Genomic DNA, 17,557 nt, shown 5'->3' with positions numbered 1-17,557 from the left:
CGTTTGTCGTAAGGGAACAGCACGGCAGATTGCTTTGCATCTTGAGGCAATCTGCCTCCGTTAGGTAAAATAATTTAGCAGATTTCCTGCAAAATGTGACTCAGTGGCTCACAGTGTAGAAAGCAACGTAAAAACACTGGCTGCCTTCTCCAAGATGGTTGATTACAGTGATTATACTAATGCTCCAAAATGGCATGGTAATCATTTATTTATTGAGTGTAAAATGATGCACATATGATCAGCAAGAAATGACGCTACAAAACAAAACAGAAACCTTGTAGAAACAACAGAGAAAATCCCAGATGGGTAAAAACATCGACATTACATTATTAAGTTATTGTACAGTAGATACAACTAGAAAAACGTTCTCATCTGATGCCTTATACCAGTTTGTTAAGATCCCAGTTCTGTTGTGTAACAACTATTACTTCTATGTGATATATTGTTATTTCCTGCAGTTTTTATATATTGCTTCTTACGTCTCGCAGGGACGTAACCTGGTGCCTTCTGCATCTGGAGGAGCCCGGCTGAATTACACGGTGCTGATTGGAGATACGCCCTGTTCCCTCACTGTGTCTGACACTCAGTTACTCTGTGAGCCACCAAACCTCACCGGGCAGCACAAAGTCCTGGTCAGTCTGAAAGTGTCTCTGCCTATCCGGCGGTTTTCTGTCTGTCTGTGCATCTGATTGCCCGTCTGCATGGATGTGGGTCAGTGTCTGTACGTCGCTGTGTTTGTGGGTCACCGACAGGCTTTCAGTTTGTCGCTGGCTTTCTGTCATTGTCTGTCACTCATGGTCTGGTAGGTTCCCAATTGTAGCACATTGCCCTCCAGAATTATTGACAGGCACTCTTGCAAATAATGAGAAAAGAGCTGTAAGAAGAAAACTAAGCTGGTGTGCCATTGTTTTCTTCAAAGGCAATTTAGGAAAACTGTCCACATCTCCATTGTATTTGCCAAATGAATTCTTCAGCAACAATGTTTTGAATTCAGGTCCAGCCTTTCATTAGTGATTATTTTCTTTGTTATTTGAGCATTTTCAACACTGTTTATTATTATTATTATTATTATTATTGTTATCCAGGTCCAAGTAGGAGGACTCCACATCTCTCCAGGAGAAGTTCACATCCGGTCCGACAGCTTGCTCACCCTTCCTGCTATCTTCAGCATCACAGCTGGAGGAGGGCTGCTCCTCATCATCGTCATTATAGTCCTTCTGGCCTACAGACAGAAGTCACACGAGAACGATCTCACTCTGAAGCGCCTGCAGATGCAGATGGACAATCTGGAGTCCCGAGTGGCTCTGGAGTGCAAGGAGGGTGAGTGAGACTGATCTGAGATCATAAATCCTGAACATCTAATTTGTAGCTGCATTATAGCGCCATCTGTTGAGAACTAATGTTTTGACTGATGTTTGTGGTGGGTTTGTTAACAAAATTATTTATTTGAATGAAGATTCATTTTCTTACATATATTAGCTGGGGAGTGTTTGAACGACTAGCTGAATGGTCATTAATGATAGCAAGCTATGGGTATTTCATTTCAGTTTACAGAGACATGTGGATCAAAAGATGTCAGGAAAATATAGCTTTTAAATTCTTATTATTCATATTAACTGCAAATGCTTCCCATCACGTATTTATCAGAAACAGCTGAAAAAGGAAAATACTTTCTTTAGCTTTACTGTGACGAGCAGCTAAAAAGATCAATGTTACAAAGTGTTTGGGAAAATGTTTAACGCACACGTCTGTCACATGAAGCCTTTGCAGAGCTGCAGACAGACATCAACGAGTTAACGAGTGATCTGGACAGAGCTGGCATCCCCTACCTGGACTATCGCACTTACGCCATGAGGGTTCTCTTCCCCGGCATCGATGACCACCCTGTGCTCAGAGAGCTGGAGGTAAGTAACCTCTGAAGCAAGGCTGTACTACTTGAATTCAGTTTCAACCATTTTTTCTTTCTGACATCTTGACCTTAAGGCTCCAGTGTACTCCAAACTAAATTGATTTTGGCTTGTTGGCAAGGGCTGTCAAACTGCTGTCGAACAGAGCAGTGTGAGCAAATGTCAGTCTACTCACTGCAGTTTGAGGTCTGTTTGCTTAATGTTGTCCACTCCTGCTGCAAGACCTTGTGAGCAGATTTTATGTGGAGTTTGCTCCATTGCTTTTTACATTCAAAACCTTCCCACTAATTATTTTTCTACACCTGTTCCCGCACGCTTTATTTTCTATATCAGAGACTTTACATCAGGATAGTAATAAGGTGTAAATAAAGCTACATTTCAGTTGATCAACAAATTCCATCAGCATTACTTTTACATTTGTGCTGTGGTGTTTGTTGCCTGTTTTGTACTGGTCTTGGTGGTTTCTTTGACACGGCCAATGTCCTGATCTCAAGGGTTTCATTCTGAAGCACTCCACAACTCATTTTGAAGAACTCTGATGACAAACCATTTGCCTTTCCATTATTTGTAAAACAACTTGTCTGGTACTCAAGGTCAAAATTAAGCTGGTGTTGCCAATTATAGTTGTTCTAATGAAGCTGTTATTATCGTCACAAGGATTTCAAAAGATCTCTGCTCTAAAGAGCCTCTCTGATTGCAGTTTAAACATCCTGACTTTTTCATTAAAGCTTCTTGATAAATTTAGAAACTATGAATCACTCGTGCATTGAGATTGTTTCTGAGGATTTTTGTGTATATTTCATTCTGTCTTCATGTTCCTCTGTCTACGTTTTGACTTTTCTCATCCTTGAGTGAGTATTATCTAATGAGCGTGTGCGTCTTTGTGTGTGTGCAAAAATGCATGATGCGTGTAGGTGCCGGGGAGCGGACAGGCGAATGTGGAGAAAGCCTTGAAGCAGTTTGCTCAGCTGGTGAATAACAAGGTTTTCCTGCTGACATTCATCCGCACACTGGAGCTGCAGCGCTCCTTCTCCATGCGTGACCGCGGCTACGTCGCCTCGCTCATCATGACCGCTCTGCAGGGGCGGCTGGAGTACGCCACAGACATCCTCAAACACCTGCTCTCAGATCTTATAGAACGCAACCTGGAGAGCAAGAACCACCCCAAACTACTCCTCCGCAGGTAAGCCAGTGGTATTACACTGTCGCTAAGAGGTAGCATCACAAAAAGCTGTTTATACATCAACAAAGGATTTCAGTTATGTCCCATTCTTTACAAAGTGTGATAATGTTTTTCATTTTGGAATAGTGAGACATTTTCTTTATCTGAATTTGTCACTTTGGAATTTAACTTCACAGAGAACTGTGTAAATATGAGTTACGGCATTGCCAAAAAAGAAGACCATGTGAAAATAATCGTGTTTAATTTACATTAATACACATTCACTGCAGGGAGTTGCCCTGTACAACCACAGTGTTTTTGCTTTACTAGAGAAGCTCGGGGTTAGGCGATAGTCGCATCTTGGTTGCAAATGAAAGACAAATCGATTCACCTTAAATGAAGATTTTTATCTGTTTTTTAAATGACACTCACTTGGGGGTTACACGAAGCACATTATAGTAAGAAGTTTGACAAGTCATGGGTATCGCACAAATGTTCCTTGTGAATTTCAGGAGTCAAAATTTGACTTTGAGTAAAACCCCACAATTCCTTCCTCACTCTCTCACTCTGCCCATATCTTCCGGTGTGGTCAGAGGATTTAAACTAGAGGCATTTCCTGCCACGAACCCAACCAGTTCTGATCAGCACTGCTTATCTTTTGGCATAGATAATTCCTTTGTGCATTGTTCTTTCCAGCCCAGTAACTGCACTTCTGATGGATGAGTAACTAGGCCAGCGAAGGAAAGCCCACCTCTGTTCAGCTTTGTTTTGTGCAGCGGCGTGAAACAGCCGTTACGAGTGTGAGGCTGCCTGAGCAGACAGGTGAAAGACAGGAGCCGTAAAAAGTGATAGAGAGTTGGAGGGACTGGCAGAGGAAGAGAACCTAATGGGGAAGAGTGAGTGCAGCGGCGGCAGAGTTGTTGTCAGTCTGACTTATCTTCTGGGTGCCACTCATGAAACATTCAGCTGTAGCTCACGTTTCTTCCCCCGTCACCTCTCCTCTCCTCCCTTCTCTCGCCTCTCTCCCTCTTTCTTTCACCTCTGGTTATCTGCCGATTGTTTTCCCAGTGCTGAGACTAGCCTAATGAATGTTTCATGAGGTTTTTTTTTTTTTTTTTTTTTCTTCCTTCCTTTTTTTGAAAAAGAGGGCTCTCTCAATATGAAGCACACTCATTAAATATAAGGATGAGTTCACATGGGAGCCAGTACAACAAGAACTTTTTAGCCCAAACATGCTGCTCTTGCGGAAAAACACTCTAAAATTTAATGGAATGCCGTAAACAGAAGTCAGAGTCAATACAGGTTAGGGTTGAAACGCAGGTAAGGACAGAAAAGGAGCCACAGAAACAGCAGGTTAGGGAGGGAAAGTGACTGGTGGCTATAAAGCTGCAGGCTTTGGATCAGGTTCAGATTAGAGAGGGTTTATACGCCATTTTAAGTGGACTATTACATGATTTAAAGGATTTACTACAGTAAATCATAAAATCTTTCCCATCTGTACTCATGTAAAGTAACTAAGTGCAGACACAGAGAGGAAGAAACAGAGTGAAGGGACTCGAAGTGGACATCTAAGTTGTGTCTGCACAATCATGTCATGACCCAAATATGTTCTGCACCAGCAGCACTTACAGTATATCAGAGTATGTGTCCTTTGAGACCGAGCGGCTGAGTAAGGATGTTATTTCTCTGTAAACTCTCCATGTCACGTCTTTTGGTTCCAACAATGTCGGGCTCTTCTACGTCTTAAATTATAAAAGAATAATCAGAGCACTCTGGCTCTCTGTGGGACGCCTCTTGCTAACAAATGAGTGCGCTTTCTTCTTGTCTTGCAGAACAGAGTCTGTGGCGGAGAAGATGCTGACAAATTGGTTTGCCTTCTTGCTCCACAAATTTCTCAAGGTAAAATGAAACTCTCTCTCACACCTTATCGCTACAGGTGTCAATGTGATATAATATGACAATGCTTCTTTAAGTTATCAGCATTGATTTTGAAATAGACTGCTGTGTATGTTTTTGTTGTAGCTGTCATTTTAACGGGCTGATATTGATGAGTTTCATGGACATTGTGGAGGGATAATGGTTACCTGTGGGGTCAAACATTTCTCCAGCTTTGCAATTCAAAAGGAGAGAAAGCTCTGTTTTATTATGTCTGATGTGTCATGCTCTAGTTACTGAGTCTCATCGTCTGTGCTGATGAATACAGATCTCTTTCCTTCCCCTCACTTCTTTCCTATGTCTTATTTTCCTTTCTCCCACCTCTCGCTCTAATCCCTGGGTTCCCTTCCAAAACAAAGGAGTGTGCTGGCGAGCCTCTCTTCATGCTGTTCTGTGCCATCAAACAGCAAATGGAGAAGGGACCCATAGACTCCATCACTGGAGAGGCACGCTATTCCCTCAGTGAGGACAAACTCATTCGACAGCAGATTGAATATAAGACATTGGTGAGTCATGAAGACATTAATGAAAAAGAAAAAAATTTGTCTGTGTTCATTTTTGTTCATCTCTCGGCAAAGAGCCTTGACAGATACACAGAAGTGCGGCATGTGCCTCGGCTGTGGTTGTAAATTTATGAATGCTTTGAATATTTGGATAGTTTCATTAACATGGTGGCAGTGGGCAAATAATCTTGCATAGCCAGATGTCCATCTCGTCAAGGTCAAGGAGATCTGGACAAAGTTTCTTCAAAATAAAGCCTTTCAGTTAGCTGTGAGTTGAACCTCGATCCCAGCTTAATTTCCAGTCTGCATTATTTGAAATGATGCAGTCCTTGTCACTGCTAACTCCCACTGTTGGTTTATAGAGGGAGTAGACTGCTCCGTTTCTTCTCCTAGTTTAACTGGGAGGGCATAATATGCAAAGAGGTTCATGCTATCGCACCCCCGTACGTACAAACATCCCCATCAGTCTAAAGCAGTCTCTTGTGCAGAGATGGGTATTTGATCCCTCACTGGCCTCCCATTGCAATACAATGCATTAATTTGGCAGACGCTTTTGTCCACAGTGACTTATATTTTCCCATACAAACACATCAAATAGCAATTTGTCTTGCTCAAGAACACTTCAGCATGTGGACCAGCTGAGCTACAGTCGCTTCTGAACTGGGGTCTCTGTTGTAGTTGGGCTCTTTCCCCAGCACCACCCGTACTGTAATTTTATTGATTTTAAGCTCTGTCTTAACAAACTATTGCGCTTAAGGTTCTCAAGGCTTGATGAACTTTGACAAGACAAGTCTGGTTACCCAAATGAGTGGAGAAATAATGAAATAGAATGAAGAAACAAGCATTTTAACTGATACATATAATCAAGATCACTGAGTCTACAAAATTCTTACTGGTCTATTCTTATCAGCAAAGAGTCATGTGGTAGGGCCACCTGTGTAACACAATATGCCTCTTTCTTTTACCTTTCCATTAAAATTAAGCTGGCTGGGTTCCTCCACCAGCCCGCCAGAATAAGTTCCCCCTCAGGCTTTTGCTCCAACGCAGAGCCAGCCAGCGACAGGATGACACCTCTCTGATATCCATGTCGGAGAGTCTGAGAGGCTGTGTCTCATTACTTGTTTAATGCCCCTGCTAGAGCTGCACCGCCACATCCTGGAGGTGTGAAATTACATTTCTGGCCAAGATCCTCTCCGCCAGGACAGTTTGCTGAGGAGTATGTAATGAAAGGACTTTCCCAGCAAGTAACACCTTTCTCTGTCTCCCTTTCGCCTCTTTCTCTTACTCCCTCCTACCCCTTCCTCTCACTCCCATCCTGGATCCCCAGACGCTGAGCTGTGTGAACCCAGACAACGAGAACAGCCCGGAAATCCCTGTCAAGGTGCTCAACTGTGACACCATCACCCAGGTAAAGGAGAAGATCCTGGATGCAGTCTACAAGAACATGCCATACTCACAGCGACCACGGGCTGCAGACATGGATCTCGGTGAGGCTGCATTGGGTGCAATCACGCTGTGAAAGACTAATTTCATTATGCTAATTGTCTTATATATTCTGACATAAAACATAGACTGGAAATCTGCCATGGCACATGATATTTTGGAAAAATGACAGGTGGGAAAAATTCAGTTGAGAGTGGGCACGTCAGGGGAGTTATCGCAGATGTTTCACTGAAGACGTGCGACATCAACAAAGGACTCAACATCAGTTTCTGGAAGACAACCCCTCCCCACACCTGTTTACAGCCCCAACCAGAGCAACACTCACCAACACAGACGTTAAACCTTACTGACAGCTCACCTACACTTAGGCTTACGCCCACAACATGTCATCCAACACTGAATGACTCGGCACAAATCCAGCTGACACGCACCTTCAAGGGAATTAAATAAGATACCTTGTAGGTAGTGGCTGATATTGCTTTGGGTTTTGTAGTTTTACACCTTAAGGGGCTTTCACAGGTTAGGGATTTGGAGAGGATCAGTTTCTCCTTGTGGCTTTGGGCAGCTTAAATCCCTGTGACAACACTGTGTAATTTGTGTTTTGTTTGCAGAATCACAATCACTTTATGTGTCAAGAAGAAATGACAACTTACAGAGTTTCAAAGAACACACTAACACAGCACACAAGGATAACATGACCTCACTTGCAGCACAAAGGGACAGTGCAAAACAAACGATGGACATTAGACAATATGTAACTGTCAGGCACTTGGGATACAAACATTCCCCAAAATGTCATATGTCTTCACTACTTCACTATTGATTGTGTTTGCCTTCAGAGTGGCGGCAGGGCAGAACAGCTCGTGTGGTCCTGCAGGATGAGGACATCACCACCAAGATAGAGAGCGACTGGAAGAGACTCAACACTCTCATGCACTACCAGGTCTGTTGATAATATTAAAACTAGGACTACAGCTGATGATTCTTTTTTTATTATCAATGAAACCGGCTAATTATCTTAGAAAATAGTGAAAAATGCCCATCACAATTTCACAGAGCAAAAGTCAACATACTCAAAACACTTGTTTCATCCAACCAACTGTCCAAGTACATAAAACAGAGTAAAGCAGAAAATACTCATATTTAAGAAGATTGGTACAAGCAAATGTTTGTCATGTGATCAAAACAATCGCAAATGAATCTTCTGTCAATCGACTAATCATTTCAGCTCTAATTAATACTAAGCTTACGAAGCTATTTCAATCTTACTCCTGCAAACCCTGAAACTTTTTCAACCTTTTTTTTTTTTTAAAACTCATCCAGTTGCTGAAGGCCATCACAGCAGATATTGTTGATGAAGGACAGCGCAATACTTTATAATCATTCATATTCATATCATTCATCTCACCCCTGACAAATGTTTTCAACCTCCCGGTCACAAGCACGCTTAGTCAAACCGAACATGCACCTGTGTGCTCGTGTCTTTTACAGCATTTTTTCAGCTCATAAAATATGAATACACAGGTCACCAACCTCGGATGAGTCATCCTGTTCCTTTGTCAGTCAAATGTTTGTCTTGACTATCAGCCTTGGGCCGACTGTGCCACTCACATACAGCCAATAGTTCAGTGCAGCATACTTTTCTTTAAACAAAGAGAGAAATAAAGACAAATGAAATCCGCATTGTGCGTGTTTTGACAAAAGAGGCATCTTCTCCCTCTTATATGCTAGCTGGATTTGTATTAGCTACATTTGTAGCTCATGCAGTGACTTCATGCTGTAGATGACCTCGCTGCGTCTGCCAAGCAGAGCTACAGTATATCCAGTTTTATTTACCTTGAACTACTGCACAGACAAAATGCAGGACTTACACTTGAGCCTTTGCTTGTAGCCATTCTAACTTCAAAACATTCAGCAGCCAGTGAACTCTATTCAAACAGACGTTCATATTTCACTGACATACTCGGGTCTGGGTTTTAGGTCCTTATCATTTAGGTTGCAAAAATACTTCACAAAGGGGTTTTCAAAGTTTGAAACTGTGTTTAGCCCATCATTTTTATATTTTGGCAAACTGGCACCATTAAAAGTATGCTGAATTAGCTAATAGCAGTTCCTGTTAGTAATGTACACATGAGTGGACAGACAACATCACTGGATTCAGTTGATACTGAAGAAAACTCAAAAACATGATGATTCTTTGGCAGGTTCTGGTGCTATATGGAGCATCTTTTTTCTATGATTTCTAAGCGGAACGTTTATTCAAGATGGACATTGGACATAATACATGACATGCTCGGGCAGTGTAAGTTACACGTAATCAAAAAATATGTGTATCCTGTCTGAGTTATGACTATGAGAAGGAGTACAACTAAGCTGGTCAAATCAACTTCCAGTTGACACCAACATGTGCCTTTCACCTCACACAGTATCTTTACCTAACGTCTCTCTCTCTTCTCACCCCCCCGTTCAACTCTCACCGCCTCACAGTTTGAAAATCTTTGCAGTAGACATCTCATCAGCCTCTTTTCCAAAGCAAGGCAATGCTGAGTTTTATTATGAGGATTTCTTCTTCTCTCTCTGATGAAATCTTCTTTGTTGATCCAAGTTTTACTTCAACTTTTAGTTGAAGTTTGAAGGCTGATGTTTAGTTTATCTATCGTACAGTACATCTTTTCAGTGGTTAGGTTTGGTCCTACTTGGTAGTTGTATCTGTTGCGATCAATGCTGTGCTGTTTTTCTATCTAGCTGATGATGATAGAAGATGTCTACCGCTGCAGAATATTTTACTTAAACTAAAGGCCAGTGCTTTATAAGTTAATTATAAGTCTTTCAAAACCTCTGAATTGTAGTTTTGCAAATCCCCAGTTCTTGGTTTTTAATCTCAAAATATTTTCTAAATTCCAGCCATGATAACTTTTGACCAACAACTGCAATTCATAAAAATAACAGACAGGCTTTACCTTTGTCTCCCAGGTGTCTGAGCGCTGTGTGGTGGCCTTGGTGCCCAAACAGATGTCCTCTTTCAACATTCCCTCCTCAGCCAGCTTCCCACGCAGTATCAGCAGATACGGTCAGTACTGTTTAAGGAATACAAATACTTAATATTCATCCAACTTACAGTAGTGTTGCACCATCTGTTGCTGTCACTCATCAGTCTGTTGTAAAGCACATTAGTAGACGTTATCCAGTACATTAAACAACAAGATGTTATATGAGTTGCAAAAATATTCAACAGAACAAAATCAAGACACATTCGGTCACCTTAAAAACCACTTCTTCTATGTGTAGACAAGCAAATCAAATATGTATTATTTAAGTTACACACAAGGAGACGTGAAATCCAGTCTTATTACTTTAGATTCATATAAACTACATCTCTGGCTGGTCTAAAATGTGTGTTCAAATCACATCTCTGACACTGCAGCTCATACTGACATTTCATATTAGGTTTCAAGTAATTTTTTTTTTTAAATATGACACGTGATATCAAACAGGATGACAAGAATAGTAGAAAACAAAAAACTGGAAGTGAGGACCAGAGCCTGGATGGAAAACGTGGCTTTAGTGAATGAGTGCACGTCTGTATCATTACTATGACAACCAATGAAATAATGACGTTCTAAACACACATATCCAACAAAGAGTCAACAGTCTGCCTTAAATTCAGATCTGAGAAACAAACGTGACTTTGCTTCCATTTGCGCAAGTCCATGTCTGACAAACTGATCACCAGACGAGATATTTTCTATTTACAAACTGCATCTGGAGCTCTTTGGATATAGAAGATATATATATTTTCTTTATATCTGACATTTGACCACCTAGGCGTGGACGTACCCTTCCGCTCCACGCCCACCAGCCCGGACAGCCCCCACTCCCGTGTGCCTATGCTGACCCCTGACCTGGAGAGCGGGGTCAAAGTTTGGCACTTAGTCAAGAATCACGACCACGGGGACCAGAAAGAGGGCGAGCGCGGCAGCAAGATGGTGTCTGAGATCTACCTGACGAGGCTACTCGCAACAAAGGTGCAATACATTACATCTATTGTAGTAACAATATGTTGGGCTTACATTTATTTATTTAATTAACGTTTATTTGACATGACTGGTCCAAAACACAATGGGAGACAACATCTGCAGTCAACTGTGTTGAAAACAAAAAAAGAGTTCTTAAAGTTAGATTTAAGAATCATTTTGGTTTCTTTAGCTCAACTTTTCATGCAGCTGTAAAACACTTTAAAGCAGGCACTACAAGTGGAAGCGCTACAAGTCTTAACTCTACACACTATTTTCTGCAGGGCACACTGCAGAAGTTTGTGGACGACCTGTTTGAGACCCTGTTCAGCACCGTGTGCCGGGGCACCGCCCTGCCTCTAGCAATCAAATACATGTTTGACTTCCTGGACGAGCAGGCCGACAGGCACAGCATCCATGACATGGACGTTCGCCACACCTGGAAGAGCAACTGGTGAGAAAGACCTGTCGCCTTTGCTATGACTGTAAAGCATCTCACTTTCTTTAATAAGCCTGCTTGCAATGCTTCCTTTAGAAATGTATTTCTACAGTCAATGCTTGGGGCCCAGTGAACATTTCTGAATTATTAAGCCCTTACTGCCAGGCTGCACCCTTATCTCATCTTATTCTCTTGTACAGTTTTAGCTGTTGCTGCTACTTTTAACCTCTTAACTATTACTCTCTTGCACAATCTGTAACCCTCGTGTTTAAAGCTCAAAATGGCATCAATAGTCTTCTAAACTCCATCTATATCTTGTTCTCATCAAGTCAATTTGAAAAGTCAATGTGGGATTGATCAGAAGAAAACCAAAAGGGAACATCTTGCACGCATGAAGTAAATGGTTTTATTTTGCACACAAGTCTGAAAATGCGTAAAATCTTCCTGTCTGTCTTTCTCTGTACTCTTTTGATATCTGCAGCCTGCCCCTGCGCTTCTGGGTAAATGTGATCAAGAATCCACAGTTTGTGTTTGACATCCATAAAAGCAGCATCACGGACGCCTGTCTGTCTGTGGTGGCACAAACCTTTATGGACTCTTGCTCAACTTCTGAACACCGTCTGGGCAAAGACTCACCCTCCACCAAACTACTCTATGCCAAGGACATACCGCATTACAAAAGCTGGGTAGAAAGGTGCGTATGTGTGCTTGTGTGTGATCCTTCATAAGGATAGAAAGACGTTTGAAATCCCCCATACTGAGGACTCTTTGGTTGCCATCACTTCTTCACTTTGTCGGTTAAGAATCAGAGCCTGAGTTTTAGGTTAAAGTTAGACTTGATATTTGTTTTAATTGTAAATAAGATCAGGTTAATGGTTTATGTCAAAGGTTACTATTAGTGTTGGCTTAAGGTTTAGTTTTAGGGTTAGCTGAGGAGAACCACAACAGCTGTGAACTGACTTTTTACTGTTCTATTTCCTTGTTTTCGGACTTCTTGAAGTTACGCGTGTAGTCCAAAACGTAACTCATAATTATTCCGTAACCGTTATGGGTCTTAACGCCCCGCTATCTGTGGAAACTCACACATTTCTCTTATGGTGTCGTGGAGCCTCGTCCTTTGTTGATGCAGTGTTAGAGACTAATTAGGAGCGCTTGGTTTGGTGCAACAGATCTCCCTGCTATTACCATTATGGCCTCATGTATAAATACGACTGCATAGAGTTATGAATGCAAATCGTCAGGCTGAATGAATATGTAGTCAAGTGAAGGTTTTCTTAAGTGTAGTTACATGAGGCTGTATGTTTGTTTATAAAAACAATGTTCTGGTCACTGTGACTAAATGACTGAACCTGAGATTGACACATTTCCTTATTTTTCTGCCAAAACACCTACGATTTACTGATGCCTTTAACACCTGATATTCTTTGACTTTTCACAACAACAGACTGAATCCAAGTGCGGAGAAAGTCTGTGGTATGCATGACTGTGCCCTTGACTCTGGAGGTGTGTGTGTGTGTGTCTCCTCTCAGGTACTACGCTGACATCAACCGCCTGCCTGCCATCAGTGATCAGGATATGAATGCCTATCTGGCTGAACAGGCCCGCCTTCACTCCAGTGAGTTCAACATGCTCAGTGCCCTCCATGAGATCTACGCTTATGTCAGCAAGTACAGCCAAGAGGTGAGGCCCATTCAACACACTGTAACATAGAAATGTGCCGTAGAGGTCCTGCTGGTGGTGTTAGCCGACTGCAGCTAGCATTTTTTTTAATGTTAAAACTGCTATAATCACTATTTTTATATTAACAAACGATAAAATGAGTATGTGTGTAAAAGGTGTCGCTCATAGAGGTGAATCCACAGAGAATTATCACCTGACTCTGCAGTTCCTCTTGAAAGCTTAATGAGCTTTTTATTAAAAACAGCTGCGTGCTGATGGCTCTGTTGAGCTCTCATAAACCCTCTGAACGCTACCTGTCCAGCACCAAACAGCAGACAAAGTTAACAGCTAGCTGGTGACCATAGTGGAGCATTTAGCCACTAAAGAACCAGATAATTCCCTCAAGAGTTGGTGGAGGCCGAGCTAAAAGGAGAAAATTGGACTTGACATACGTGTGGACACAAACTCTTAATGAATGCCAATGTTGCCCTGTACATAGGCAACTGTCAACGAGTCTACCAAAATAACATTATATGATTATTATGTGTCAGACTTGTGTTTACAGCTTATTGTGCTGCCCCAGAGTGGACAAAAACATCAACCAGTGCAGCTTTAAAGAGTAAGGCTGCCATCGTCAGCCAACAGGCCACAACGCAAAGATATTTTATTTAGATATAAAAGCAGCATCTTCTTGCTTTTAAGAGGCTGCAACTGGCAAATGTTTGGCGTGTTTTGCTTGATTAGCTTTAGTTAGAACCGAGTTACATAACAGATTTCTTTTGCTAAGGTTAATACATATGCAGTGAATTCCAACGAATCAAATCAGTGATGATTAATTCAAATTAACCTGCAAAAATATTTCAAAATAGCTGTTGGTGCTGTACATCTGTTGTGTATTTGTTTGAGTCGTAATGTGTATGTGCGTTGTTGTATGAACAATGATATGCGCTAATGTGTGTGTTTCTGTGCGTTTGTGTGTGTGTTTTAGATCATTGAGGCACTGGAGCAGGATGAACAGGCCCAGAAGCAGAAGTTGGCGTATAAATTGGAGCAGATCATCTCAGCCATGTCTACAGAGAGCTGAAACACACACACACACACAAACACATACAGTATGCACACGCTATACACACACACACACCGAAACATACTATAACAGAGGAGTTATAAGCCCATCGGCAACACACGTGGCACTCTGATGTGCACGTGAAAACACACATTAGGTGCATGTATGCACATATACGATCACACATAAACACTTGCACACACACACACACACACACACACACACACACTTATGTGCGCAGAGACATTGCAGACTTAATGGACCTAATGTATAAACGAACTGACAATACATACACCAAGAAATACATGTGTACATACACAAACCACTGCACACATCAAACAGCAGGTCGTCCCAAAGCACCACTTTTGAATTCAATGTCATCGTTTTTTCAGAAGAAACTCCAACAGGCAAACATCCAACGTCTGAAACGCTCTTATAGGGAGAGAGGGAAGGAGGGTTTGGGCCATCACATTAGCTGAATTTGCAGCCAGTTCTTTTCCGCTGGGTAATGGTTTGTCTTTGTAGTGGGTGCTTGTGCTAAATATGTGTATGTGGCATGGCTGGACCTCTGAAGAGAACAGCGCTTAATAAAGAATGACTCAACTTGAAAAGTCACTGGAGGAGCTCAACAAAGACAGGAGCCAATTTAACGGGGCGACACATGTGAGACTCAAAGTACTTTTTATATGTCAAAGATGAAGGACACTTACTCACACTACATATCACGGGCTTGGAGTGGCATCGCCATTTGGAGCCATTCAAAGTGGAGAGGTGTAACTTTGTGTTGTTAAGCCTTTTCCTATTGCCTTCTAAAGGCTTAAAAAAAAGGAACACTGAAGACATCTTTACTTTTCATTTCCCCACTTTGTTTAATGAAGATTTCCTGAATTACGACTCTGCAAGGGATTGAACAGTATACACAAAAAAGTAGTCACTGACAAGGTGAAGGTCCAGCTCTTTAATAATGCAACACTGAGAAGGCATTACCTTCAGATGTGAAATATATGTAGAGATATTTCCAGACACAATCCCTGACTTTTGTGCCAAATATAATGTCTCATGTTTCATTCATGTTAAATGCTCCTGTAGAAGCTATTCATAATACATGCCATTGTACGGAAAAGATCCCATTTGAGATAGGAAATTTTGTACAGTGATGATCTATAGACCACCAATTCAACCATTCAAAGATAAGTGGAGACCAAATTGAACTGTAGCAGAAAGCATGATTAATGATCCTATGAGTCTGATCGTGGATCAGATTAGACTAACCCTGGCCAACCGCGCCGCTCCCCCACCCTCCCCGTCTCATCAGTCATTGTTTACATTCAGCGTGATACTTGAAATGCACCGAGTGTACGAGATATTAAGAACACCTGCTGAGAAGTAATCTGCTCAGATTAAGTTGCCTGGAAATTAAACGTTGGAAACAAACTGGAGAAGGATTTCTAACCCTGGAGACATTTAAGCTGTGGGTGCCGAGTCTGAAGCTCAGTATAAAGTAGGTGTTCCTAATATTTTGGACACAGAGTGGATATGATTAATGACGTGCTTGGATCAGCAGTCGGTCCTTGAAGTTAATTCATCTAGAACATCTGTTTGTTGCTTCACAGCGCTATATTCGCTTTACATCCTGACTGTTCCCCTGTTTCAGAGTATAATTCACAAGTTTTAATTTAGCGTTCAAATGTACATTTTAGCTGACTGCTTGCTGTCTCCTTGCTGCTGTATTTATAGAGTGCCATATCTAAACTTTAAAATGATTATCATGATGAAAAATTCAGTTTGAGGCATCGCGTTCTTTCAGGGTTTTACTTTGGATTGTTTGTATTTTCACCCATTGCGATGATGAAAGATGAACTTCATCGAGTCACCACGTCTGGAGCGCTGCTCTTTTTTACCATTTCAGTATCAGTGGGGTTGATGTACTCCCCACAGGACCTTGATTCATGCTAACCTAGAAGAAGATAAAATAAGATAAATAATAAATACATTTCCTGATAAGTGTTGAAATATGGCGGAGAACTCATCTGTTTCATGTGTGATTTGATGATGATAATTTATAAATGTGTTGTGCAATAAACTGTCAGACGTTTAAACTGTAATGTTTTTTAAACTATATATTATTGTATAAATACTGTACATAAAAAACACTCCTATTTTGCAAGCAAAAGATTCACTTTGTACTGTTGTTATACATTAAATGCGCAGCTGATGAAAATTATTTTCGCCTGTTTTTTTCCCCTTGTTGATGCAAATTCTGAAAAATCATGCTTAATATAATTTCTCTATATTTATAAATATTAAATCCTAAACTGAAGTCCTGGTTGATAAAAATGTTTCCTCAAAATGCTTAATTTATACGGAGAGTACATTTCATTTGATTTCTGACTGTACAGCTTTGACTTATAATATAAAACATAGCTGACAGTCCAAAGAATCTTTCCATGAGTTTCTATGTTTTGTATTTTTCAGGCGAAATATCTGCTGCTGTTAGAGGTAAGGTCATTTTCAAGCCAATGTGAACTCTGCCCCACAAAACTGGATAATGTATTCTTATTAAGTTAGTGGACCACTCGCATGCTAATTTGATAGTTAAACTATTATTGGGTTTTCATGGGAGCGCTCTACATGCAAGATGTGATGTCAGAGATCAACCGAAATCCCAGGGGTACGTCTATCGCTTAGCCTTTGTACTTGGAAATTGACATAATTGTTGGCCACATACAAAAATGATGTCAGCCCTCCACTGACAACTCCAAATATGGAAAATAAAATGGGGGGAAAACAAGCCGTGTTCCAGCTTTGCATGAATGATCTAACAAAATTGTACTTACAGCATAACTGATACTACAACATTAGTGTATCATGACACATTGTAGTATCTTGATCCCTTTAAATAAGTGCATTATTTATTCATCTTTTATCTGTTTTAATGCAGGTTTTTACATTGCAAGTCATCAGATTTGTCACTTTCTTTCATCTTGCCACATTTGTTCACCCGGAGTAAATAAATGTGACGAAACAAAAATGAGTAAAAGAAATAAGTAATTTAAGAAAGAATGCAAACTAAAGACAGAAGGCAAGCGGGCAAGAGCAAGGATACGTGCATTATTAATCATTATTTTAGTCATAGTTATAGTTTTTGGAGTGAAATAACCATCAGAATGATTTGTTGAAAAGGTGCTGAATGTAATATTGTATTAACCACAAAAAAAACATAGTGAAGTATCACAGAATAAGAGAATTCTTCAGAAAACTACACACAATTTACATTTGGCAGAAATGCAGCAATGTGCTGCCAGGTTGGGTTTACATGCTTTACAGTGCTGCACAGGAAGAGGGCGCTGTGTTTCCAGACCAAGCAGGTCAAGCTTACAGTGTACAATAAAGAAAATGTGCTCGATGTCCTCTTTATCGTATGTCAGGA

The 17,557-nt window shown here is 41.0% G+C and overlaps 1 protein-coding gene across 1 annotated transcript in view; it reads left to right on the top strand.

The window, feature by feature from the left end:
• The window catches only part of LOC139282961 (plexin-A2-like), a 55,657-nt gene extending 41,512 nt beyond the window's left edge, over positions 1–14,145 (top strand). The window contains exons 18-31 of the mRNA XM_070902882.1: positions 489–632; positions 1,086–1,320; positions 1,762–1,904; positions 2,822–3,090; positions 4,902–4,968; positions 5,364–5,510; positions 6,835–6,994; positions 7,790–7,893; positions 9,924–10,020; positions 10,776–10,975; positions 11,248–11,417; positions 11,884–12,096; positions 12,932–13,082; positions 14,050–14,145. Coding sequence (XP_070758983.1) covers positions 489–632; positions 1,086–1,320; positions 1,762–1,904; positions 2,822–3,090; positions 4,902–4,968; positions 5,364–5,510; positions 6,835–6,994; positions 7,790–7,893; positions 9,924–10,020; positions 10,776–10,975; positions 11,248–11,417; positions 11,884–12,096; positions 12,932–13,082; positions 14,050–14,145 — 2,196 coding nt within the window. The remainder of the gene's footprint in view (positions 1–488; positions 633–1,085; positions 1,321–1,761; positions 1,905–2,821; positions 3,091–4,901; positions 4,969–5,363; positions 5,511–6,834; positions 6,995–7,789; positions 7,894–9,923; positions 10,021–10,775; positions 10,976–11,247; positions 11,418–11,883; positions 12,097–12,931; positions 13,083–14,049) is intronic.
• Positions 14,146–17,557: the final 3,412 nt, after the last annotated feature.

Source organism: Enoplosus armatus, chromosome 3 (genome assembly GCF_043641665.1).
Source record: "Enoplosus armatus isolate fEnoArm2 chromosome 3, fEnoArm2.hap1, whole genome shotgun sequence".
Classification (NCBI taxonomy): domain Eukaryota; kingdom Metazoa; phylum Chordata; class Actinopteri; order Centrarchiformes; family Enoplosidae; genus Enoplosus; species Enoplosus armatus.
This window is presented reverse-complemented; position numbering and strand designations above follow the sequence as displayed.